This window comes from Triticum urartu, chromosome 3, assembly GCF_003073215.2.
Source record: "Triticum urartu cultivar G1812 chromosome 3, Tu2.1, whole genome shotgun sequence".
Taxonomy (NCBI): domain Eukaryota; kingdom Viridiplantae; phylum Streptophyta; class Magnoliopsida; order Poales; family Poaceae; genus Triticum; species Triticum urartu.
The window spans coordinates 588,069,013-588,093,750 of NC_053024.1; the positions used below are offsets into that span (position 1 = coordinate 588,069,013).

The 24,738-nt window shown below is 42.2% G+C and overlaps 1 protein-coding gene and 1 long non-coding RNA gene across 2 annotated transcripts; both read left to right on the forward strand.

The window, feature by feature from the left end:
• The first annotated feature begins 6,243 nt into the window (after positions 1-6,243).
• On the forward strand, positions 6,244-7,882 carry LOC125548769. The gene is made up of 7 exons (XM_048712314.1): positions 6,244-6,416; positions 6,491-6,620; positions 6,699-6,966; positions 7,046-7,142; positions 7,251-7,375; positions 7,468-7,539; positions 7,655-7,882. The coding sequence occupies exons 1-7, from the start codon at positions 6,349-6,351 to the stop codon at positions 7,798-7,800; spliced, it is 906 nt and encodes a 301-aa protein (XP_048568271.1). The 5' UTR covers positions 6,244-6,348; the 3' UTR covers positions 7,801-7,882.
• Positions 7,883-8,278: 396 nt separating this feature from the next.
• LOC125545169 lies at positions 8,279-10,613 on the forward strand. The gene is made up of 4 exons (XR_007299927.1): positions 8,279-9,032; positions 9,382-9,580; positions 9,659-9,756; positions 9,840-10,613. It is a non-coding gene; the product is annotated as an uncharacterized LOC125545169 (long non-coding RNA).
• The last annotated feature ends 14,125 nt before the right edge of the window (positions 10,614-24,738 follow it).

The following is a 24,738-nucleotide window of genomic DNA, read 5'->3' on the forward strand; positions in this document are numbered from 1 at the left end:
TTTTTATAGAGATTTTAATAAAAGACTACATACAGATGTATAAGACATACTTTAGAGTGTAGAATCACTCATTTCGCTTCGTATGTAGTCGATGTTTGAACCGAGGTATTTAAGAACGGAAGGAGTAGAACTAAGGTATTTAGACAGTCTGTCACTGCTATCAAATTTCTTAGATGTCTGTCTTTTTAATCTTTTATTTTGCATGTTGCATATGAATTATTATACTATTCCTAAAAATAATATGGCAGAACTATATTTAATTCATATATTTCACTATGCAGAATGTGTCGCTAACAGATATGGATATTGTTAACCATGAAAAAGAACCTATCAACAAGATCGATGTGCAAATAGAAATAATAGCAAATTCGCGTCATAACAAACCAAGAAGAGAAAATACAAATATTACACCACAAGGTATTTACTTTCACAGTGATTATCAGCCTTATCATTTCATTGACCTTTTTTATATGTAACTAATTTGGCTTCATGTTGTCCCATGACAGATTATATTTGCACAGCGGGCGATATTTCCATTATTAAATCAATCATGTCCTTACATGAAAAAACGAAATTGGTGCACATCAATGATGCATTATTAACGAACGCTGAGATGAGATGCCTTACGCATGATGATGTGTTTTTGCATGATGATGTAAGTCAAACCACACAAACTCTCGTAATTAAACATCAGTGTCTCAAAATTTAAATGTATTATATCTTTGAAATTATAGGTAATAAATGCATACATATACTGCATAAGTGCCCAGGAGCATCTGCAAAATAGAGCGGATGGAAAGGTACACATAGCAAGCACGTTTGTGTCTTCCCTGTTTAAGAAAGATAAGATAGACCCGGCAACACATCGCCACATTGTAAAACGAGTGAATACTTTTCTGGAGCATGACATGGTCAGTCTTAACTCACTACACTTATAATATAATGAAGCACATCTTTTTACCTGAAAGTGGTTATGTGATATATAATATTTATTACTTCAGGTATTCCTTCCAGTTAACATCAGAAAATGCCACTGGTATCTATCAGTAATCAATGCGAAGAAACGAGAGATACAGGTACTGGACTCGCTTGGAGTTGGAATGGGCCGCAGTGACCTCACTATGACGGTAAATGTCTGCTTCTTGTGTTTTCCTCTATACATTACATTCTCTTTGCTCTAATATGTAGTGACAATTTTCCATTTAATAGTTACAAGGACTTGACAAGCATTTAAAAATCGCATGTGATATGCCGGAGTTTAAGAGAGGTGATAGGTGGCAGGACCTCGATATTATGAATTGGACAGTCGTAGACAAGTTCCAAGAGCCAATCCAAACAGATAGGTATGATGAACACATCTCATAATCTGAACTGAATTATAGAGAAATTTATGATAGAATAGTCTTGTGAAAACATTATTGATGCAAAAATATGGTCTTATTTGTTAGCCAAAACATTGAGGTAATAGATATACATTGGACAATAAATGGAGACATGTACAATGAACATTATTACTTGTTTAAATACTTTATTTATATTGAGATGAAAGCCTAAGGAAATATTTTGATATTGTAGCGCGTCATGTGGATTGTTTATGTTAAATTGTATGGAGTATTGGACTGGAGATATTTTGTCTGATAATTTCACTCAGGTATCTCTTTTTTCATAATAGCAGATTTCATCTCAATGGTGCTTTTTAACAAATTATTTTTAATTACTATATGTAGAAGGACATGAAAGAATTTCGACGAAAATTAGCTGTCATATTGTTGGAGACAGAACTTAATAAGTTAAAAGGAAGTCCAATATATTATCAGGCTGACAATGAAGAAAATGTATCTGACAATGAAGAAAATGTATCTGATTCTGATGTTGAGTTTTTGGAGGACCGAAAGCGTAAGCGGCAAGATTCACATGATGGAGCCGAAGACAAAAGCCCCCTTCGGAACCCCATCATGGCCGCGGACCCGCAAGATTTAGTTGATGAACTATGCCACCACATCATGTCAATTAATGATGCTACTTCCTTGGAGTAAGGAGCATGTCTAAGAAGTATAAAGTTTCAATATACACTATTACAATGTTACAATTATTAACTTTTATCTACAGGAAGTGGATGCGAAGTTCTAAACCCCATCCGATAGGATTAAGTCTTAGAAGGATCCAAGGTATACTCCGCAGGGACCAGCTGTTGGACATTGATTGTTTCAACATGGCTATACGTATACTTGCAAATGATGAGGCCTTACTGACAAGAGATCCTCCTGTGCGCTTTATGGACCTACAATTTTGTGTAAGTTACTGCACATCACAAATTATTATTATCATTGTCACCATCATGTTCCTTAACCATTTTTTACCCAGACGACCGTGATTGAAGCTGCCCTCGCTTCCGCACGAGATTTAGATTCGCGGGTACAGCCAGATATTCAGGCGCTAGCATCATTGCTTCGTAGCTCGACTGAGATAGACCACACCATCTCATCATGTAATTGGGTAAGTTTGGTCTATTTTATATGGTAGTCGTGATTAACATTTATTCTAAATGAGTGTTGCTTGTAGATATTGCTTCCTCATGCATTCCTCGGCCACTTCATCTTGTTCGCAATCAACAAACATGCCCGTCAAGTATCTATTTTGGACCCACTTATTCCGTCCTTATCTTCAGAGAGATATGCATTAAAATTTCAGAGGGTTGCATTCTACCTGAATGATGCACTCGAATTAGCACAACCGGGTTGGAAGTCTGATACATTTTTCTGGCCACGTAAATCACCAATTGATGTTCCGACGAGCGTAGACCGGTAAGTTACTCTGAAAATCAATATGCACATTTTATATTTATTGTCATAACCTCCCAAGATAATGATAGTGTATTCATCTACAGGAATGAATCTGGTTATTTTGTTTTCAATTTTATGCTCTCATGGCATGGTAACAAATTTGTTCGTCCAATTTGCACGGTGGGTATTCTATATTACACGTCCATAAAAAGTTTGAAGCGAAATTGCATGCTAACATCATACATTGCACATGCAGGATGGTTATGAGTTGAGAAAGAATTTGTTGATACACTTGCTCGAGTATCATGCGAATGAAGCTGAAGACAACATCCCGTATGATGTACGAGAAATTCTCAAGTGCCTCAAGTAGGAAGTTAATAAGAGATAATAAACTGGACTTGATCTCTACGCATCGGTAGTCAGACTATAGTTTTTTTTATCAGAATTTATTTGTTCATCTCCATGGATTTGTTTTCCGTATTTGCCATATGTTGTGGCTATTTATTTATAAGCTTTTGCGATGCAATATGTATTGGAGGGGGGAAAAGTTAAGCTTCGTCTGAAGACAGATGCACTCATTATCTTATTTTCAATTTTATGCTCTCTGGGATGGTAACAAATATATGCAAAGGCATGTAATTTTTTCCCCTCTGTTATAAAACTCTCCGACACAATATTTACTCTTTGAAAAAAAAGTCTTGGGGAATATATGCACTTAGCCTACGAATCGCCCGCAAAATGCAAAGGAAAAACGAAACAGCTTCACGCATGATACTTGTGCCCGACCTGTGCACGACAAGCAAATCCAGTTACTACTGCTGTTCTCAGTCGTGTAAGCATGTGCGGCTGGATTCCATCGTCGTCCAGCTATCGTGTAATTTTTGTCGTGTGTAGCACCTCTCAAGGAAAAAAAGGCTCGGCCTGCGAACCGATTAAAAAAAGCCCGTCCACCGGACGAGAGACCAAGCCCGTCCGCCGCCGCATGGCGATACGCGTCCCGGTCTGCTTCCCCGTCCGCCGCCGCAGGCCGATCTGCTTCCCCTCCGCCGCAGCACCTCTTTCCCCGCCCACCCCCTCTACCCCCCTCCCCCCCGATTTCCTCCATGGCAACTGACGGTCAGCTCGAAACTGGCAACCGCCGGTCAGCGTTGTTATGTGATCGTGGAGATCGTCGATGGTGGAGCTATGGCAGTTATCTCCCCACCCCGCATGATAAAAAGGTGCAAACCTCCCTTGTCTTGAGTTCTCCCTCATTCTCTCTTCCTTTTTACTCATTGGGCCACCGCTGCCGTCTTCACCTCGCGCCGACATCAGCGGCGGCAGTGGAGCGGACGACGGCTTCGTGCCTGCCCTCGGTGCGTGGTGAAGGGGCGGTGGCGGTCGACGTGATTCGGCTGGGTGCGCGCTACACCGCGTGTGGCGGAAAGAAGTCCACATAACCCCCTTAAATTTCACAAATCGGCCACTTAACCCCCTCAACTCTAAAACCGGGTATTTAACCCCCTGATATTTAGAAAACCAGACAAAACACCCCCACACATTGTTATAAGCGGTTTCACTAGGCAGTTTTGCAATGTGGCACGAGTTAACATAACTACAGAAGGAAAAAGCTAAGGTGCACATTGGGCCTAACTGTTCACGACGCGACTCGTACTGCCTGATGGTGCTGCTCCTGCTGCAGTGCTGCTTCTTCTGTCGTTGGCAGCATGGACGAGTAGTGGTTGGAGTTGTTCATGGCGAGAACGCGAAGGCTTGTCCGAAACTGGCACTGCTTGTGGCGATCCGATCATTTTGAGTGATACGTACGTTGCTACTAGGAGTAGTACTGAATCGGACAAAGCAAAGATTGATAAGAACCTTGTGTACGCGTGTGTGTGTGTTGCCTTCCGGCCGGCTGCATGATCAATCAGCCGGGTCTATTGTGCATGCATATGTTAATTGATTGGGATAGATAAAGCTAGCCACATAGCAGAGTCGTAGCAAGGATTGAGCGAAACCGTCAGCATGCTTCGTTGACGTCGTCCCATGTCGCCGGAGAGTGCTTGGCTGCATGGAGCTAGAGCTGAGCCTGCAATGTGAAAACGGATATGGCACCAGCAGCCGCATACAGCATGTGCGTGTGGTGGCATGGAGGCGGCCAACTGTAACTGGTCTCGTGTGGAGATATAAATCAACGTTGAGATGCCAGTGAGGGCAAGTAGCAGCATCTAGTGGCAAAGTAGATACTGATGGCAAGGAAGCACGGCCGAAACGATGGCATGAGTGTCGATCGTCATTCCACGAGAAATCATGTGGTTACATGCCTGGTGGATAAAACCACTCTCAAAACCACCTCCAAAGCTATCAGGGGGTGTTATGTCTGGTTTTCTAAACTTCAGGGGGGCAAATGCCCGGTTTTAAAGTTGAGGGGGTTAAGTGACCGATTTCTAAAATCTGAGGGGGTTATGTGGACTTCTTTCCGTGTGGCGCTGCTCCGACTCGGCGGCGCGTGGACCAGGGCAGACTCGCCGCATTCCGGTCACGACGCGCATCCAGCTCTGCTGCAACTGCCGCTTTTTATCATCCACGGTCACCTGCGACATTCCACATACAGGCCAGGTCTGAACAGAGAAGTTACCTGCCACACAACAAGGTAACATACATTCCCGCCAATCAGTTTCTTTGGATGTAATGGAAACAAATAATGCATGAGAGAGATATGGAGCTCAGCTCCTTCCTTTAGCAATCTATGCTTCTCCCAGTAAATCCTTGCATCTTAGAGGCTTGAACCAACGTTGCTTCATTTCTTGATAGCAGTTTTCTTTTAAATATTATACTACCTGAATGCCCGTGGTTCAGTCGTTATATTCATACTATGCATACATAAATTCAGCCATTAAAAAAATTAATCTGAGAGCCAGCATGTGCATACCTTAACAATTATTCATTGATTCTTCCTGCTAAGCTTTATTAGCTGCAAGTGAAATGGTGGGAGAGCACTCGTCGCCATGGCCGAATCTAGCGACAAAAGAACAATTTTCACTTCTCAAAGAGCAATTTTCACTTCTCAAAGATGTTCTTTTACTTTGGCAGCTGCAGGCCACATATATATTAGTAGTCCTGTTGTACAACTTTGATGAATTTTCCTTTTCCAAGTTATTGTTGGTCCAGTTATTGGCCTCTCTAAAAACATTTGTTTTCACATGTCCTTTGCTCCCAGGAAATCTGGTTCAAGCTCTACTGTTGTTTTATAGAAGAAAGTTGGAGGCGGCATTCGAAAATCCAGCAGGTTCTTCTTCTGGGTATGAAAAAAAAATGACTATAGATTTCGTGGTCTGCCATTGCTTTTCTATTTCTTTGTGTTCTTGTTGTATCGGATGGCATGATTGGCATCTATTTCAAAAAGTCCATATACTTCAGCAATTGACAGATTTTGCTATCATACAAGTCAATAACAATAGGCATCAATTGCAAACTTTAGAGGTACTATGCATGTGTGTTAGAATTTTATTGATTTGTATCTATCCTTATTGCCACTCTGTTGCTTCCAAATTTAAATGTGACATATTTTGTTAAACTGTATTAGATGGCGCCAATTAACCTTAGACGTCAGCGGACATTTGCAAACTTCACAAAAAAACCAGTTGAGCCTAGGTAAGTTTAACATGCTTTCTCATATATGAAAGAAAAGAAAAACCCTGTTAGCTAATTTAAGCTATTTGTTATAGATTCATAGACTTCGACGACATCGAATATTCTGATACATTCAGGACTTGTAGCATCTGCGTGAGGGTAGATGTCAAATTCCCGGTTAATCCGAGTGGTGATAAGCTTCACTTCATTCTTATGGACAAAACTGTAAGTCTCAAGCATGTTAGATTGCTAAAATAGACATTTGTTTTATCATCATCTAACATTTCCTAAAACAATTCTAAGGGTGCCAAAATCGAGGCTATAGTTGCCGGAAAAGATTTAGTGAATAGATTCAATATTACATTGCACATGGGTCGTAAGTACATCATTCATGGTGTTACTACGTGGCCTAACTTTGAAGAACTGGAGTGTAGATACATTCAACACACATATGAGTGTTCCTTCAGCGCAAGGACATTTGTTGAGTCTCTCTCACTTCAATTTCCAACATATCCCAAGCATTTGATGCCGTTCCAAGAAGTTCAGAGGTGTCCAAGAAACACTTTCGTAGGTATGCATTCAAGCATATAATACTTACTAACATAGTGATAATCTTGGTATATAATTTTGACTAATGATAATTGACACAGACATAATTGGCATAGTCGTTCATTATGATGGACATGAACGCATTGGGGGATACCCAGGTGCTGAAATATATAGAGAGGTCACCTTCATGGATATGTGGTATGTGTACTTGGTACATAATAGTTCCAACTCTTTTATACCGAATAATCGAAATTAGTTCAAAAAGTCCTTGACATGGTTACCATTTTAAAAAATTCCACATTGTAGGGGCAAACTTATAGTTGTTGGGATTTGGGGTGGCAACTTGATTCAGAACTCATATAGGTGGTCAACAACTGAAGGCAGTAAATCTATTGTCCTTGCCACTATGCTTCGTAAGGATTGCAAATACGGTAATTGAAGCATCTATACCAATACATGTATTGCATATTCTAAGGAAGTGTATTGTTATGTCAACCTAAATATTTTTTTATCTTGGCAATAGGAAATCTGGAAACTTCAAATTACACCACCCTTGCATTCAACCCGGATCATACTGCAGCACGCGCACTTGATGGTGAGTAGTTATGACTTTTATTAACTAAAAATCAATTACTTACGATTGTTATTAACATATGTAGACAAATTTTAAATATTATTAAATGCAACATTTATAATATATATTTTTGCAGATATTCGCCAGAAAATAATAGGTGGGTTGATTGATATGAAGTTTGTTCAGCAATTTATTGAGTGGAGGTGGGCTTTCCTAGCAAGCGAGTTGTCTACAAAGGATCCCCGACACAGGATGTATACAAAGAAAGCTCGGCGCATGTAGTAGAGATAGTAGACATTGGTTATGCCTATTACGCATGATTGTGTGTTTCAATTTATAAGTGTAGTTATCACGTACTTGGTTTGTATGTACTATGTAGGTGACTGTTTCGTCATATTTATTTGTGTCTATGGTGTTTTAAGGGATGTGCTAATTTCACGGATGATTTAGTTATTATCTACATTTAAATACAAGTTTGTCCATGTTCATAGATTTTGAATTACCTATGACATTGTTTTTTTATCAAAATATATTCTATAAAAAGCACTCATTTAAAATATCCAAGTCCATGCTATCACTTTGTCGAGTAATCTTTTCACATCATATACTTCATATTTTGTGTGTCCGTGGCAACGCACCGGCATTCAACTAGTTATTCTAATCCTAGGATTAGAATAGTTATTTGGATCACATCGCCTTATATAGGGCTCGATGGGGTTGTTCCTGAGATCCCTTAACAGACAAAAAACTGGCCCATTATGCACCTCCCGAACGGCCCGTTCCACACCCACGGCCTTCTCCCCGTCACGATGCCTCCACGATCCCTGGATCCCCGCCGACCAAGCCACCGCGCCCCCCACCCCGCCGGCCCTGCGCCTCACCTTCCGGCCAGCCCCGCGCCAACGACCCCGCGCCTCCCCTCCCCGCCGGTCCCGCTTGCCTCCTGGATCGTGTCGCCACCGGACACCCACGCCGCCGTCCTCTGCCCCAACCACTTCTGCCACTTACATCTGCCCCGACCACTTCAGCCGCCGTCGTCCTCCCGCCGACCACCTCCACTACCGCTCTCCGCCCCGACCACCTCTGTCGCCGCCCTCAACCCCACCCACCTCCGTCCCCGCCCTGCGTCCCAGCCACCTCCGCCGCGCCTGCCCCAACCACCTCCTCCATGGCCGCCCTCCGTCCCGACCACCCCCGCCACCAACCTCCCTGCGGCGCGACCTTCCCTCTGCTCCATCGCGACCTTCCCTCTGCTCTAGCGCGGCTTGCCCTCTTCTCCGGCGCGTCCTCCACAACCTTCCTTCTCTCTCCACTGCGACGGCAACACAGGGAGCCATAGCTCGTCACCGCCCGATTTGTTTTGGTTGTTGCTATTTTGTTTAATTTCTTTCGGCTTCTTGCAAGATCTGTGTGTTGGGGCAATGAACTTTGCAAAAATTGTAGTTCACGTCATGCTTTTGCTTGAACCCGTGCACCACTACTTCCGAAATCAGCTCTACTCGTTCAAGCTACAGGTTTGATGTTTGTTTCTCCAATATTGTTTGCAAATTCATTATTGTTGGTATGGATGCTTCTCTGCTGTTCATCTTAGTATGTTAAAAAAGAAGCATGAACGATTGGGTCTGTATCTCCATAAAAAGAGAGCCCCTTTCTGAGTATTGATTTGACAATTCATTTCATATGCTGTTAAAAAAATTAACCATGTAGAATGTGAGGAACTGAGATCTACGTGCTAATGCGTGTGTTCATGCACTAGTGTGCGTGCGTCCGAGGATCCTTCTGAACTTCTTTACGTCTACAAACAGAGGACCATTCAGAAATCCTAATGTGCAGTTATTCTTGTGTGTGTGTTTTGTCCTTCAGAGCATTTTCTTCAGGGGAATGGAGAGCACCCTCACCCTGACCCGATCTGCAGCGCCGCCCCGAGTCCTCCCAACGCAGCCCCAAGCCGTTCAACTACGCAGCCCCGGGCTGTTCAACGACGGAGCCGCCGGCCGTTCATGAACGCAACACAACCCTGGATCCTGCTGCTCAACGTCCAGTTCAACTTCTGCTGAATCCGGTAAAGGGAGACTTCTTGTGAGAGCAATTCCCTCTTAATTTTTTTTCGTTCAAAGTTCTAATTTGCTAGCTACTTCAGCTTCAGCTAGCCTGTGTATGTGGCTACCAAGGTGGCATGCATTTAGTGCTACTTTGTTTTCGTATCCACATGTCGCCAACGGCACTACGAAGAGGAAGGTCAGCATCTGGCCCTCTAGAAGTTCAGTTTGTTGATTTTCTGAAGTTTTTAAAGTGGACTACAATCGTGTATATTTTTGCAGGGCCTTGTGAAGTTCAGTTTGTTTCACTTTCTAAAGTTCGGTTTCTTGATTTTCCGAAGTTCAGTTTGTTGATTTTCTGAAGAAAAAGGTTGCTTCACTTGCACTCCTCTATCTGGTCCTGTGTGGTGATCTCCTCGACTCCTAGGTTAGGCACAAACTGAGAATTGTAGGCATCTTTTGAGTTTAAAATGCTTGAATCTACAGTACAGGATTAGATAACTTCCAGAAGGTCTATAGTTCATACCCCGCTGTCATAGCAGCGAGCAGTCGTAGGTCGTCTGGCGTGCTCTTGGCTTGTTCTGTTGAGAAAAGTTCAGAAAACTAACTGAACTCTTGGCACGGTCTGGCGGTGTTTGGCTGCATCGGCCACCAGACTGCCAACCTCCACCACCTGACGGCAAGGAGCCAAGGTGGTGAGCTGTTGACGCTGGCACAACACCCCGACGCAAGCGAGTCAATTGTAGCCAACGCAAGGAGAGATTAGTATAGTGGTTTGTAGTGTTCAAATCCATACATGGCGTTTTCTGGTGGAATTGGTTAACATGAAGGAGCTACAGGTTAATACTACAAGCGCTTCACTTAAATAGTCCTAGTTGTCCACCAACTTTTAGTCATTCGCTTTTGCAAGAAGTGCTCATCTTTTTCCTATTGCATGACTAGCTTTCAATGGTGATGGCTCTGATTTTTTTGGGAGATGTATGAGAACAAAGGTGCATGTGTGGTAGAAAAAAGATTTCTTTGTACATATATACTATGGTCATTTTGTTCTTTGGACTATGGATGTTTATGACATTGGATTGCTCTGGTTTTATTGAACATATAAAAAAATATTGGCACTAGATTGCTATGGTTTTATACACATTTCTTTGCGTTTATCCTCTGAAAAAATTGGCCATTGTTGCAGGCCGGCTTCGCCAGATTCTTGAGTTCAGCCCTAAAAATAGGAGCATTATGTGTTGTTGTCTAGTTTGCTCACTTGTTGGAATGAAAAAAAAAAGACTGAAGGTCAATAGAAATTGATCCTAAAGGTCAATAGAAATTGACCCTGAAGGTCAATAGAAAGTGTTCCAGAAGGTCTGTAGTTGTAGGCATCTCCTAGGTTCATCCCACTCAATCATTCCATGCTTGCTCCTTATATCTCCTTGATGAAGAAGTACAACTACAGTATGGGATTCAAATCAGCACCGGGCGTCAAAAGAACAATGGAGATGTTGTGGTGGCGTTTGTGCATACGATGGTTATGTGTGTGTGTGTGTGTGCTTTGTGTGTGTCTTCGTGGAAATGGGTTAAAAAAATTCATGTTTTGTCTATAAAAAGGAGGAGGTTCAAAAATAAGAAACGTAAGAGTTCAAAATACGCAACAACAAAAATTCATGTAAGAGAAATTCATGTGCGAGAAAAACATGTAAATTCACAAATAAAAAAATATAAGTCATGTTTATGACTACGACTAGTGTGTGTTTAGCCATATTGTTTAATTTGTTGTTGAAGCCTCTAGGAGTTCAAATGCAACAAGCTAAACAAAAAGTTCTTAGACGATTTTTTTAGAAGAAAAGAAAAAAACATGTAATTTCTTTGGATACACTAGAAGTTCGCATAGTAAAACTACAGAAAATCTTATTGCACCGAAAATTGTAAGAAGTTCATAAATATCAAATCAAGAAGTACAAATTAAAATAACGGAGCAATTTAATGTTTATACAATAGCAATCACATTTTCTAAGAAGATAAAACAAAGAAGTTTAGATTGAAAAAAGATTAGTTTGATGTGTTTTTAAACCATTTTTTCTGTGCTCTATTGTAAAGCATGGCATACATTTTGGAAGCGCCGCCGCAGCCACCTCCCATTGGCCCCAACTCCTCACCCGTCGCCGACACCCCCCCCCCCCCCCCCCCCGTCACCGACAACCGCCACCCTGTTACGGCGCACCTCCCGGCCCCGCCTCCTTAGGGCACGCTGCCATGCCCGCCACCCTGAAGACTATTATGTCGTATCGTGTCGCATCGCACCAAGTCTTGTTACAAACCCAAAGAAGGTCATTAAAAAAACCATCTCAAACAATTTTACAAAAAAGATTTTCTTTATTAAAATAAAGATAGAAGTTTAAATTTAAAAACGAAGCGGCTCAATGTCTATAAAAAAGTAGGATTTTTTCCGTTACTAAAAGAAATAAAATCAGGAAGTCCATATTAAAAAGATGAAGAAGTTCGATGATTATAGAAATTCAGATTTTCCTCGTTATTAAAGAATGGAAACAAGAAATTCAAAAATAAAATAACAAGAAGTTTAACTTTTAAAAATAGAGCGCTTCAAAATTTCATAAAATGGATTAAGAACTAAAACCAGGAAGTCCATATTAAAAAGATGAAGAAGTTCGATGAATATAGAAAACTCAGATTTTCCTCGTTATTAAAGAATGGAAATAAGAAGTTCAAAAATAAAATAACAAGAAGTTCAACTTTTAAAAATAGAGCGCTTCAAAATTTTATAAAAAATGATTAAGAAATTCAGATAAATATTTATAAAAAACTCAGATATTTTCACGTAACGAGAGAAGTTCGATTGATAACTGCCAGAAGTTCACGTACTACACAGTGTGCATTTTGTATTAAAAAGAATAAAAAAGCAAAGACTAAAAGTTTTGTTGTTATAAGTGCAACTCCTCGGTCGAAGAAAGTTAAAAAAATTATTGTGAGAGGGGTTTGTACAAAAAGAGTATCATTTGTGTAACACTAACGAATGGATGAGAAAATTACAAACAAAAATACGTCACAGAAGTTCAACGTAAAAACAGCATGAAGTTCAACTACTACGCTGAATGAATTTCAGATGAAAAACTTTTAAAATCATCGCGGGTATGAAAAAATGATCAACACGGGAAAGTTAAGTGCTTACAGCAGCTTTCCACCGGTATATCACTTGCTCAATTCCGGTGAGTGGATGGAGAGTTACGAGCAGTGGATGGAGACCTACGAGCAAAAAATCACGTGAAAAACAGAGTGAAGTTCAGGTACACACGCCAAGAAGTTCAGGTTCTTCACGCGGTGCATTTTCGAAGAATCTGTTTCGCGATAGAGGCAGAACGAATGATCCCGCCGTTTTTGAAATTACTTGAAAACGGCTAGGAATTAGAGAAAACCATCAACATGAAAAAGTTTCGCATTTTCCATAGCTTTTCAACGGTATATTATTTGCCCAATTCCGATAAAGTTTGTAGAAATTACGACGAAAATACGTTTTTCGCCATTTTCGAAACTGACTTAAAACCATAAGGAATTAGGAGAAACAATATATACAAAAAAGTTTCGCATTTGTTCAAGCTTTCCAACGCCATATCATTTGCTGCATTCGGACATACGGTTAAAAAATTAGTTCGAAAATATGAACTCGGTGGAACTTGGACCATTTTCTAAATTACTCTTAAACCGTTCAAAATTAGAAAAAACTTTTAACATGAAAAAGTAGCACATTTTCATAAGCTTTCCAAGCCATATTATTTGCCTCCATTGGATTAGCCGTTTAGAAATGACATCGAAAATACAAACTCGGGTGTTTGGTTTACGAAATTTTATGATTTTCCGAATTACTCTTTAACCGTAGGGAATTAGAGAAAACTTTCAACATATGGAAGGAGAAGCTTTCGGCAGCTTTCCAACTCCATATTATATGTCTCATTCCGATAAACGGTTTAGAAATGCGATCGAAAATACGGTTCACGTTTTTTGTGCAAAGAAAAAAACGGTTTTCAAAACTGCTCTTAAACCGCTTATATTTTGCTAAAAATTTAAGTTGGGTCATGATATTGGTGTCCATAGCTTTCCAACGGTGTATCGCAAGCCCCATTTGGGCAATGTTGGCGGAAGTTCAACCTAGTTCACAGGGAAGTTCAACGTACTACTAGCGGGGCAGGTCAGGTTGTGATCAGAATATTATTCTGATCCCGTGATCAGAATAGTGTTTATGTGTATATATATATCATTGATTCCTAGCCATGTGCGGCGTCCCTCTCCATAGTTTATGCCTCCGGTCATATCCACGTAGTGCTTAGGCGAAGCCCTATGCGGATTACTTCACCATCACCGCCACCGTGCCGGAGGCTGACGCCCCGCTGCCGTGACCGCCCGAGAGCTCCGGGAGCAGTGGCTCGTCCACGCCGGCGGCTCCAGCTCCCTTGCCCATGCTTGCCGGCGGCCTTGTACGTGTTTGGCGCACTCTGGGGTGTGTGGTCGGCGTTCGACGGGGTGCTTAAACTGGCACAAGACTTATGTAGGTAAATCTAATGAGAAGGAAATTACTCTTATACCCTGATGTGGTGGGCATGACTACGGTAGGAGCAGCAGCTGGTAGGGGGTGTAGCATGGTCATTTCGTGCGTGAGTGCATACAATGGGACATGCGAGGGAGAATGATTGGAGTTCCAGAGGCTGGACAGGGGGGATGTTGCACTTAGACGCCTATGCATCCAGGTTCGTTTTTGGCGATGACACGACGAAGTGAACCTGGTTAGCAGCAGCACGTGCTCGCAATATTGACCGGAAAACAACTGGATGATATTTTTTCTCGTTATGCCGTCTCCACAGCAACCCACGTGCCCCTGTGGACTCCTGCCCATCGCTCTCCTCCTCACCTTATCTCTTTGTTCAGAGCTATTTGTTCCACATGTTTCTCCCTCTCCCTTCTGTCTTTCTTCACGCGCAGGCAGAGGCGAGGCCCCCATAAGCACGAGATACAATTTTTTCAATCTCTATGTGTTTTGTCCTTGCCTGAAACACTGGGTTTGCAGACAAATATGTTGCTCCCAAATTATCACACCATAAGCACGAGATACGATTTTTCTTAACCCCCAACTCATCAAGGAGTGACTCAACCCAAATGATTTCAGCAGTTGCATTTGCCAAGGATATGTATTCTACTTCTGTGCTTGAATGTGAGACAGTGGCTTGCTTTTTAGCACTCCAGGAGATAAGGTTGGATCCAAAGAACACTACAAAACCTCCAGTTGATCTTCTATCATCACTACATCCTGCCCAGTCAGCATCAGAGAATGCACTAATAAGAGAGGAATTAGACCGTTCGAAATGAAGTCCTATTCCCATAGTATGCTTCACATATCTCACAATTCTCTTAACAGCCACCCAATGTGCAGAGGTAGGTGCATGTAGGTATTGACAAACCTTGTTGGCAGCAAATGAAATATCTGGACGTGTGAGAGTTAGATATTGCAATGCTCCCACAGTACTCCTATACCTTGTGCTCTCCTCCTCTTGAAGTGGCTCACCTTCATATGCAGAGTTTTTTTGAGGAAGATAAAGGTGTAGGCACTGGCTTACAATTCTTCATTCCCATGCGAGACAGAAGCTTATTGACATATTTTTCCCGATTTAACATAATGCCATCTTGAGTTTTCTTGACTTCAATGACTAGGAAGAAATGCAAATCACCTAAATGCTTCAAGGCAAACTCTGAGCTCAAATCATGTAAAAGAGCATGAGTAGCATTTTGTGAAGAACTTGAAACCATGATATCATCCACATATATGAGTACAAAAATGACCACCCCTGCATTGTTATAAACAAACAAGGACATGTCAGCCTTGTAAGCAATAAAGCCAAGATATTTCAACTGTAAGCCCGGTCTGGAATACCATGCTCTGGGTGCTTGCTTTAAACCATAGAGTGCTTTATCAAGCTTGCAAACATAATGTGGTAATTTCTTACTCTCATACCCACATGCAAGATAGAAAAGCGAATAATTACTATCGAGCAATTGATAGAAAAGCGAATAATTATGAGAATATCTAGGCATGATCATGTATATAGGCATCACGTCCGCGACAAGTAGACCGAAACGATTCTGCATCTACTACTATTACTCCACACATCAACCGCTATCCAACATGCATCTAGAGTATTAAGTTCATAAGAACAGAGTAACGCCTTAAGCAAGATGACATGATGTAGAGGGATAAACTCATGCAATATGATATAAACCCCATCTTTTTATCCTCGATGGCAACAATACAATATGTGTCATTTCCCTTTCTGTCACTGGGGTCGAGCACCGCAAGATTGAACGCAAAGCTAAGCACTCCTCCCATTGCAAGAAAGATCAATCTAGTAGGCCAAACCAAACTGATAATTTGAAGAGACTTGCAAAGATATACCAATCATACATAAAAGAATTCAGAGAAGATTCAAATATTGTTCATAGATAAACTTGATCATAAACCCACAATTCATCGGATCTTGACAAACACACCGCAAAAGAAGATTACATCGAATATATCTCCAAGAGAATCGAGGAGAACCTTGTATTGAGATCCAAAGAGAGAGAAGAAGCCATCTAGCTACTAGCTATGGACCCGAAGGTCTGAAGTAAACTACTCACACATCATCGGAGAGGCCATGGAGTTAATGTAGAGGCCCTCCGTGATCAATGCCCCCTCCGGCGGAGCTCCGGAAAAGGCCCCAAGATGGGATCTCTTGGGTACAGAAGGTTGCGGCGGTGGAATTAGGTTTTCATGCTGCTCCTGGATGTTTGGGGGTACGTGGATATATATAGGAGGAAGAAGTACGTCGGTGGAGCAACGAGTGAAGGAAATATGTCCTAGAGGCAATAAGAAAGTTATTATTTATTTCCTTATATCATGATAAATGTTTATTATTCATGCTAGAATTGTATTAACCGGAAACATGATACATGTGTGAATACATAGACAAACAGAGTGTCACTAGTATGCCTCTACTTGACTAGCTCGTTGATCAAAGATGGTTATGTTTCCTAGCCATAGACAAAGAGTTGTCATTTGATTAACGAGATCACATCATTAGGAGAATGATGTGATTGACTTGACCCATTCCGTTAGCATAGCACTTGATCGTTTAGTTTGTTGCGCTTTCTTCATGACTTATACATGTTCCTGTGACTATGAGATTATGCAACTCCCATTTACCGGAGGAACACTTTGTGTGATACCAAATGTCACAACGTAACTGGGTGACTATAAAGGTGCTCTACAGGTGTCTCCAACGGTACTTGTTGGGTTGGCGTATTTCAAGATTAGGATTTGTCACTTCGATTGTCGGAGAGGTATCTCTGGGCCCACTCGGTAATACACATCACTTAAGCGTTGCAAGCATTGCAACTAATGAGTTAGTTGCGGGATGATGTATTACGGAATGAGTAAAGAGACTTGCCAGTAACGAGATTGAACTAGGTATTGAGATACCGACGATTGAATCTCGGGCAAGTAACATACCGATGACAAAGGGAACAACGTATGTTGTTATGCAGTTTGACCGATAAAGATATTCATAGAATATGTAGGAGCCAATACGAGCATCCAGGTTCCGCTATTGGTTATTGACTAGAGACGTGTCTCGGTCATGTCTACATAGTTCTCGAACCCGTAGGGTCCGCACACTTAAAGTTCGATGACGAATATATTATGAGTTTAAGTGTTTTGATGTACCGAAGGTAGTTCAAAGTCCCGGATGTGATCACGGACATGACGAGGAGTCTCGAAATGGTCGAGACATGAAGATTGATATATTGGACGACTATATTCGGACACCGGAATGGTCCGGGGGTTATCAGATATATACCAGAGTACCGGGGGGGTTAGCGGAACCCCTCGGAGGTTATTGGGCCTCATGGGCCCAATTGGTGGAAGAGGAGAGGCGGCCAAGGGGCAGCCGCGCGCCCCTCCCCTCCCATGTCCGACTTGGACAAGGAAGGGGGGCGGCGCCCCCCTTTCCTTTCTTCCTCTTTCTCCTTCCCTCTCCTCTCCTACTCCAACATGGAAGGGGGGAGTCCTACTCCCGGTGGGAGTAGGACTCCTCATAGGGCGCGCCAAGGGTGGCCGCCCCCCTCCCCCTCCTCCACTCCTTTATATACAGAGAGGGAGGCACCCCTAGAGACACAACAATTGATCCCTTGGATCTCTTAGCCGTGTGCGGTGCCCCCCTCCACCATAATATACCTCGGTCATATCGTAGTGGTGCTTAGGCGAAGCCCTGCGTCGGTAGAACATCATCATTGTCACCACGCCGTTGTGCTACAGAACTCTCCCTCAAAGCTCGGCTGGATCGGAGTTCGAGGGACGTCATCGAGTTGAACATGTGCAGAACTCGGAGGTGTCGTATGTTCGGTACTTGATCGATCGGATCGTGAAGACGTACGACTACATCAACTGCGTTGTGCTAATGCTTCTGCAATCGGTCTATGAGGGTACGTGGACACACTCTCCCCTCTCATTGCTATGCATCACCAAGATCTTGCGTGTGCGTAGGAATGTTTTTGAAATTACTACGTTCCCCAACAGTGGCATCCGAGCCAGGTTTTATGCGTTGATGTTATATGCACGAGTAGAACACAAGTGAGTTGCGGGCGATACAAGTCATACTTCTTACCAGCATGTCATACTTTGGTTCGGCGGTATTATTGGATGAAGCGACCCGGACCGACATTACGCGTACACTTACGCGAGACTGGTTCTACCAACGTGCTTTGCACACAGGTGGCTGGCGGGTGTCAGTTTCTCCAACTTCAGTTGAATCGAGTGTGGCTACGCCCGGTCCTTGAGAAAGTTAAAACAGCACTAACTTGACGAACTATCGTTGTGGTTTTGATGCGTAGGTAAGAACGGTTCTTGCTCAGCCCGTAGCAGCCACATAAAACTTGCAACAACAAAGTAGAGGACGTCTAACTTGTTTTTGCAGGGCATGTTGTGATGTGATATGGTCAAGACATGATGTTATATTTTATTGTATGAGATGATCATGTTTTGTAACCGAGTTATCGGCAACTGGCAGGAGCCATATAGTTGTCGCTTTATTGTATGCAATGCAATCGTCCTGTAATTGCTTTACTTTATCACTAAGCGGTAGCGATAGTCATAGAAGCAATAGTTGGCGAGACGACAACGATGCTACGATGGAGATCAAGGTGTCGCGCCGGTGATGATGGTGATCATGACGGTGCTTCGGAGATGGAGATCACAAGCACAAGATGATGATGTCCATATCATATCACTTATATTGGTTGCATGTGATGTTTATCTTTTATGCATCTTATTTTGCTTTGATTGACGGTAGCATTATAAGATGATCTCTCACTAAATTTCAAGATAAAAGTGTTCTCCCGGAGTATGCACCATTGCCAAAGTTCATCGTGCCCAAACACCACGTGATGATCGGGTGTGATAAGCTCTACGTCCATCTACAACGGGTGCAAGCCAGTTTTGCACACACAGAATACTCAGGTTAAACTTGATGAGCCTAGCATATGCAGATATGGCCTCGGAATACTGAGATCGAAAGGTCGAGCATGAATCATATTGTAGATATGATCAACATAGTGATGTTCACCATTGAAAACTACTCCATTTCACGTGATGATCGGTTATGGTTTAGTTGATTTGGATCACGTGATCACTTAGATGATTATAGGGATGTCTATCTAAGTGGGAGTTCTTAAGTAATATGATTAATTACTTAAATTTATCATGAACTTAGTACCTGATAGTATTTTGCATGTCTATTTTTGTTGTAGATAGATGGCTCGTGCTGTTGTTCCGTTGAATTTTAATGCGTTCCTTGAGAAAGCAAAGTTGAAAGATGATGGTAGCAATTACACGGACTGGGTCCGTAACTTGAGGATTATCCTCATTGCCGCACAGAAGAATTACGTCCTGGAAGCACCGCTAAGTGCCAAACCTGCTGCAGGAGCAACACCAGATGTTATGAACACTTGGCAGAGCAAAGCTGATGACTACTCGATAGTTCAGTGTGCCATGCTTTACGGCTTAGAACCGAGACTTCAACGATGTTTTGAACGTCATGGAGCATATGAGATGTTCCTGGAGTTGAAGTTAATATTTCAAGCAAATGCCCGGATTGAGAGATATGAAGTCTCCAATAAGTTCTATAGCTACAAGATGGAGGAGAATAGTTCTGTCAGTGAGCATATACTCAAAATGTATGGGTATCATAATCACTTGACTCAACTGGGAGTTAATCTTCCTATTGATAGTGTCATTGACAGAGTTCTTCAATCACTGTCACGAAGCTATAATAGCTTCGTGATGAACTATAATATGCAAGGGATGGATAAGATGATTCCCGAGCTCTTCGCCATGCTAAAGGCTGCGGAGGTAGAAATCAAGAAGGAGCATCAAGTGTTGATGGTTAATAAGACCACCAGTTTCAAGAAAAAGGGCAAAGGGAAGAAGAAGGGGAACTTCAAAAAGAACAGCAAACAAGTTGCTTCTGAAGAGAAGAAACCCAAGTCTGGACCTAAGCCTGAGACTGAGTGCTTCTACTGCAAACAGACTAGTCACTGGAAGCGGAACTGCCCCAAGTATTTGGCGGATAAGAAGGATGGTAAGGTGAACAAAGGTATATGTGATATACATGTTATTGATGTGTACCTTACAAGAGCTTGCAGTAGCACCTGGGTATTTGATAGTGGTTCTATTGCTAATATTTGCAACTCAAAACAGGGACTACAGATTAAGCGAACACTGGCAAAGGACGAGGTGACGATGCGCGTGGGAAATGGTACCAAAGTCGATGTGATCGCCGTCGGCACGCTACCTCTACATCTACCTTCGGGGTTAGTTTTAGACCTAAATAATTGTTATTTGGTGCCAGCGTTGAGCATGAACATTATATCTGGATCTTGTTTAATGCGAGACGGTTATTCATTTAAATCTGAGAATAATGGTTGTTCTATTTATATGAGTAATATCTTTTATGGTCATGCACCCTTAAAGAGTGGTCTGTTTTTGATGAATCTCGATAGTAGTGATACACATATTCATAATGTTGAAGCCAAAAGATGCAGAGTTGATAATGATAGTGCAACTTATTTGTGGCACTGCCGTTTGGGTCATATTAGTATAAAGCGCATGAAGAAACTCCATACTGATGGACTTTTGGAATCACTTGATTATGAATCACTTGGTACTTGCGAACCATGCCTCATAGGCAAGATGACTAAAACGCCGTTCTCCGGAACTATGGAGCAAGCAACTGATTTGTTAGAGATCATACATACTGATGTATGTGGTCCAATGAATGTTGAGGCTCGCGGCGGGTATCGTTATTTTCTCACCTTCACAGATGATTTAAGCAGATATGGGTATATCTACTTAATGAAACATAAGTCTGAAACATTTGAAAAGTTCAAAGAATTTCAGAGTGAAGTTGAAAATCATTGTAACAAGAAAATAAAATTTCTACGATCTGATCATGGAGGAGAATATTTGAGTTACGAGTTTGGTCTACATTTGAAACAATGCGGAATAGTTTCGCAACTCACGCCACCCGGAACACCATAGCGTAATGGTGTGTCCGAACGCCATAATCGTACTTTACTAGATATGGTGCGATCTATGATGTCTCTTACTGATTTACCGCTATCATTTTGGGGTTATGCTTTAGAGACGGCCGCATTCATGTTAAATAGGGCACCATCAAAATCTATTGAGACGACACCTTATGAGCTATGGTTTGGCAAGAAACCAAAGTTGTCATTTCTTAAAGTTTGAGGCTGCGATGCTTATGTGAAAAAGCTTCAACCTGATAAGCTCGAACCCAAATTAGAGAAATGTGTCATCATAGGATACCCAAAGGAAACTGTTGGGTACACCTTCTATCACAGATCCGTAGGCAAGACATTCGTTGCTAAGAATGGATCCTTTCTAGAGAAGGAGTTTATCTCGAAATAAGTGAGTGGGAGGAAAGTAGAACTTGATGAGGTAATAGTACCTGCTCCCTTGTTGGAAAGTAGTTCATCACAGAAACTGGTTCCTGTGACATCTACACCAATTAGTGAGGAAGTTAATGATGATGATCATGAAACTTCAGATAAAGTTATTACTAAACCTCGTAGGTCAACCAGAGTAAGATCCGCACCAGAGTGGTACGGTAATCCTGTTCTGTAGGTTATGTTGCTAGACCATGACGAACCTACGAACTATGAAGAAGCGATGATGAGCCCAGATTCCAAAAAATGGCTTGAAGCCATGAAATCTGAGATGGGATCCATGTATGAGAACAAAGTGTGGACTTTGGTTGACTTGCCTGTTGATCGGCAAGCCATTGAGAATAAATGGATCTTCGAGAAGAAGACTGACGCTGATGGTAATGTTACTGTCTATAAAGCTCGACTTGTTGCAAAAGGTTTTCGACAAGTTCAAGGGATTGACTACGATGAGACCTTCTCACCCATAGCGATGCTTAAGTCTATCCGAATCATGTTAGCAATTGCCGCATTTTATGATTATGAAATTTGGCAAATGGATGCCAAAACCGCATTCCTGAATGGATTTCTGGAAGAAGAGTTGTATATGATGCAACCAGAAGGTTTTGTCGATCCAAAGGGAGCTAACAAAGTGTGCAAGCTCCAGCGATCCATTTATGGACTGGTGCAAGCCTCTTGGAGTTGGAATAAACGTTTTGATAGTGTGATCAAAGCATATGGTTTTATACAGACTTTTGGAGAAGCCTGTATTTACAAGAAAGTGAGTGGGAGCTCTGTAGCATTTCTGATATTATATGTGGATGACATATTGTTGATTGGAAATGATATAGAATTTCTGGATAGCATAAAAGGATATTTGAATAAGAGTTTTTCAATGAAGGACCTCGGTGAAGCTGCTTATATATTGGGCATCAAGATCTATAGAGATAGATCGAGACGCTTAATTGGACTTTCACGAAGCACATACCTTGACAAAGTTTTGAAGAAGTTCAAAATGGATCAAGCAAAGAAAGGGTTCTTGCCTGTTTTACAAGGTGTGAAGTTGAGTAAGACTCAGTGCCCGACCACTGTAGAAGATAGAGAGAAAATGAAAGATGTTCCCTATGCTTCAGCCATAGGCTCTATCATGTATGCAATGCTGTGTACCAGACCTGATGTGTGCCTTGCTATTAGTTTAGCAGGGAGGTACCAAAGTAATCCAGGAGTGGATCACTAGATAGTGGTCAAGAACATCCTGAAATACCTGAAAAGGACAAAGGATATGTTTCTCGTTTATGGAGGTGACAAAGAGCTCGTCGTTAATGGTTACGTCGATGCAAGTTTTGACACTGATCCGGATGATTCTAAATCGCAAACCAGATACATGTTTTTATTAAACGGTGGAGCTGCCAGTTGGTGCAGTTCTAAACAAAGCGTCGTAGCGGGATCAACATGTGAAGCGGAATACATAGCTGCTTTGGAAGCAGCAAATGAAGGAGTCTGGATGAAGGACTTCATATCCAATCTAGGTGTCATACCTAGTGCATCGGGTCCAATGAAAATCTTTTGTGACAATACTGGTGCAATTGCTTTGGCAAAGGAATCCAAATTTCACAAGAGAACCAAGCACATCAAGTGACGCTTCAACTCCATCCGAGATCAAGTCCAGGTGGGAGACATAGAGATTTGCAAGATACATACGGATCTGAATGTTGGAGACCCATTGACTAAGCCTCTTCCACGAGCAAAACATGATGAGCACCAAGGCTCCATGGGAGTTAGAATCATTACTGTGTAAACTAGATTATTGACTCTAGTGCAAGTGGAAGACTGAAGGAAATATGCCCTAGAGGCAATAAAAAGTTATTATTTATTTCCTTATATCATGATAAATGTTTATTATTCATGCTAGAATTGTATTAACCGGAAACATGATACATGTGTGAATACATAGACAAATAAAGTGTCACTAGTATGCCTCTACTTGACTAGCTCGTTGATCAAAGATGGTTATGTTTCCTAGCCATAGACAAAGAGTTGTCATTTGATTAACGGGATCACATCATTAGGAAAATGATGTGATTGACTTGACCCATTCCGTTAGCTTAGCACTTGATCGTTTAGTTTGTTGCTACTGCTTTCTTCATGACTTATACATGTTCCTGTGACTATGAGATTATGCAACTCCCATTTACCGGAGGAACACTTTGTGTGCTACCAAACGTCACAACGTAACTGGGTGATTATAAAGGTGCTCTACAGGTGTCTCCGAAGGTACTTGTTGGGTTGGCGTATTTCAAGATTAGGATTTGTCACTCTGATTGTCGGAGAGGTATCTCTGGGCCCACTCGGTAATACACATCACTAAAGCCTTGCAAGCATTCAACTAATGAGTTAGTTGCGGGATGATGTATTATGAAACGAGTAAAGAGACTTGCTGGTAACGAGATTGAACTAGGTATTGAGATACCGACGATCGAATCTCGGGCAAGTAACATACCGATGACAAAGGGAACAACGTATGTTGTTATGCGGTTTGACCGATAAAGATCTTCGTAGAATATGTAGGAGCTAATATGAGCATCCAGGTTCCGCTATTGGTTATTGACTGGAGACGTGTCTCGGTCATGTCTACATAGTTCTCGAACCCATAGGGTCCGCACGCTTAAAGTTCGATGACGAATATATTATGAGTTTATGTGTTTTGATGTACCAAAGGTAGTTCGGAGTCCCGGATGTGATCACGGACATGACGAGGAGTCTCGAAATGGTCGAGACATGAAGATTGATATATTGGACGACTATATTCGGATACCGGAATGGTTCCGGGGGTTATCGGATATATACCGGAGTACCGGGGGGGGGGGGGGGGGGGGGGGGGGGGGGGGGGGGGGGGGGGGGGGGGGGGGGGTTACCGGAACCCCTCGGAGGTTATTGGGCCTCATGGGTCCAATTGGTGGAAGAGGAGAGGCGGCCAAGGGCCAGCCGCACACCCCTCCCCTCCCAAGTCCGAATTGGACAAGGAAGGGGGCGGCGCCCCCCTTTCCTTTCTTCCTCTTTCTCCTTCCCTCTCCTCTCCTACTCCAACATGGAAGGGGGGGAGTCCTACTCCCAATGGGAGTAGGACTCCTCATAGGGCGCGCCAAGGGTGGCC

Coding starts and splice junctions, on each gene's coding strand:
- LOC125548769 (XM_048712314.1), top strand. CDS start 6,349: ATGGCGCCAATTAACCTTAGACGTCAGCGGACATTTGCAAACTTCACA. Junction 6,621..6,698: donor TCATTCTTATGGACAAAACT/GTAAGTCTCAAG, acceptor AACAATTCTAAG/GGTGCCAAAATCGAGGCTAT. Junction 7,143..7,250: donor GTCACCTTCATGGATATGTG/GTATGTGTACTT, acceptor TCCACATTGTAG/GGGCAAACTTATAGTTGTTG.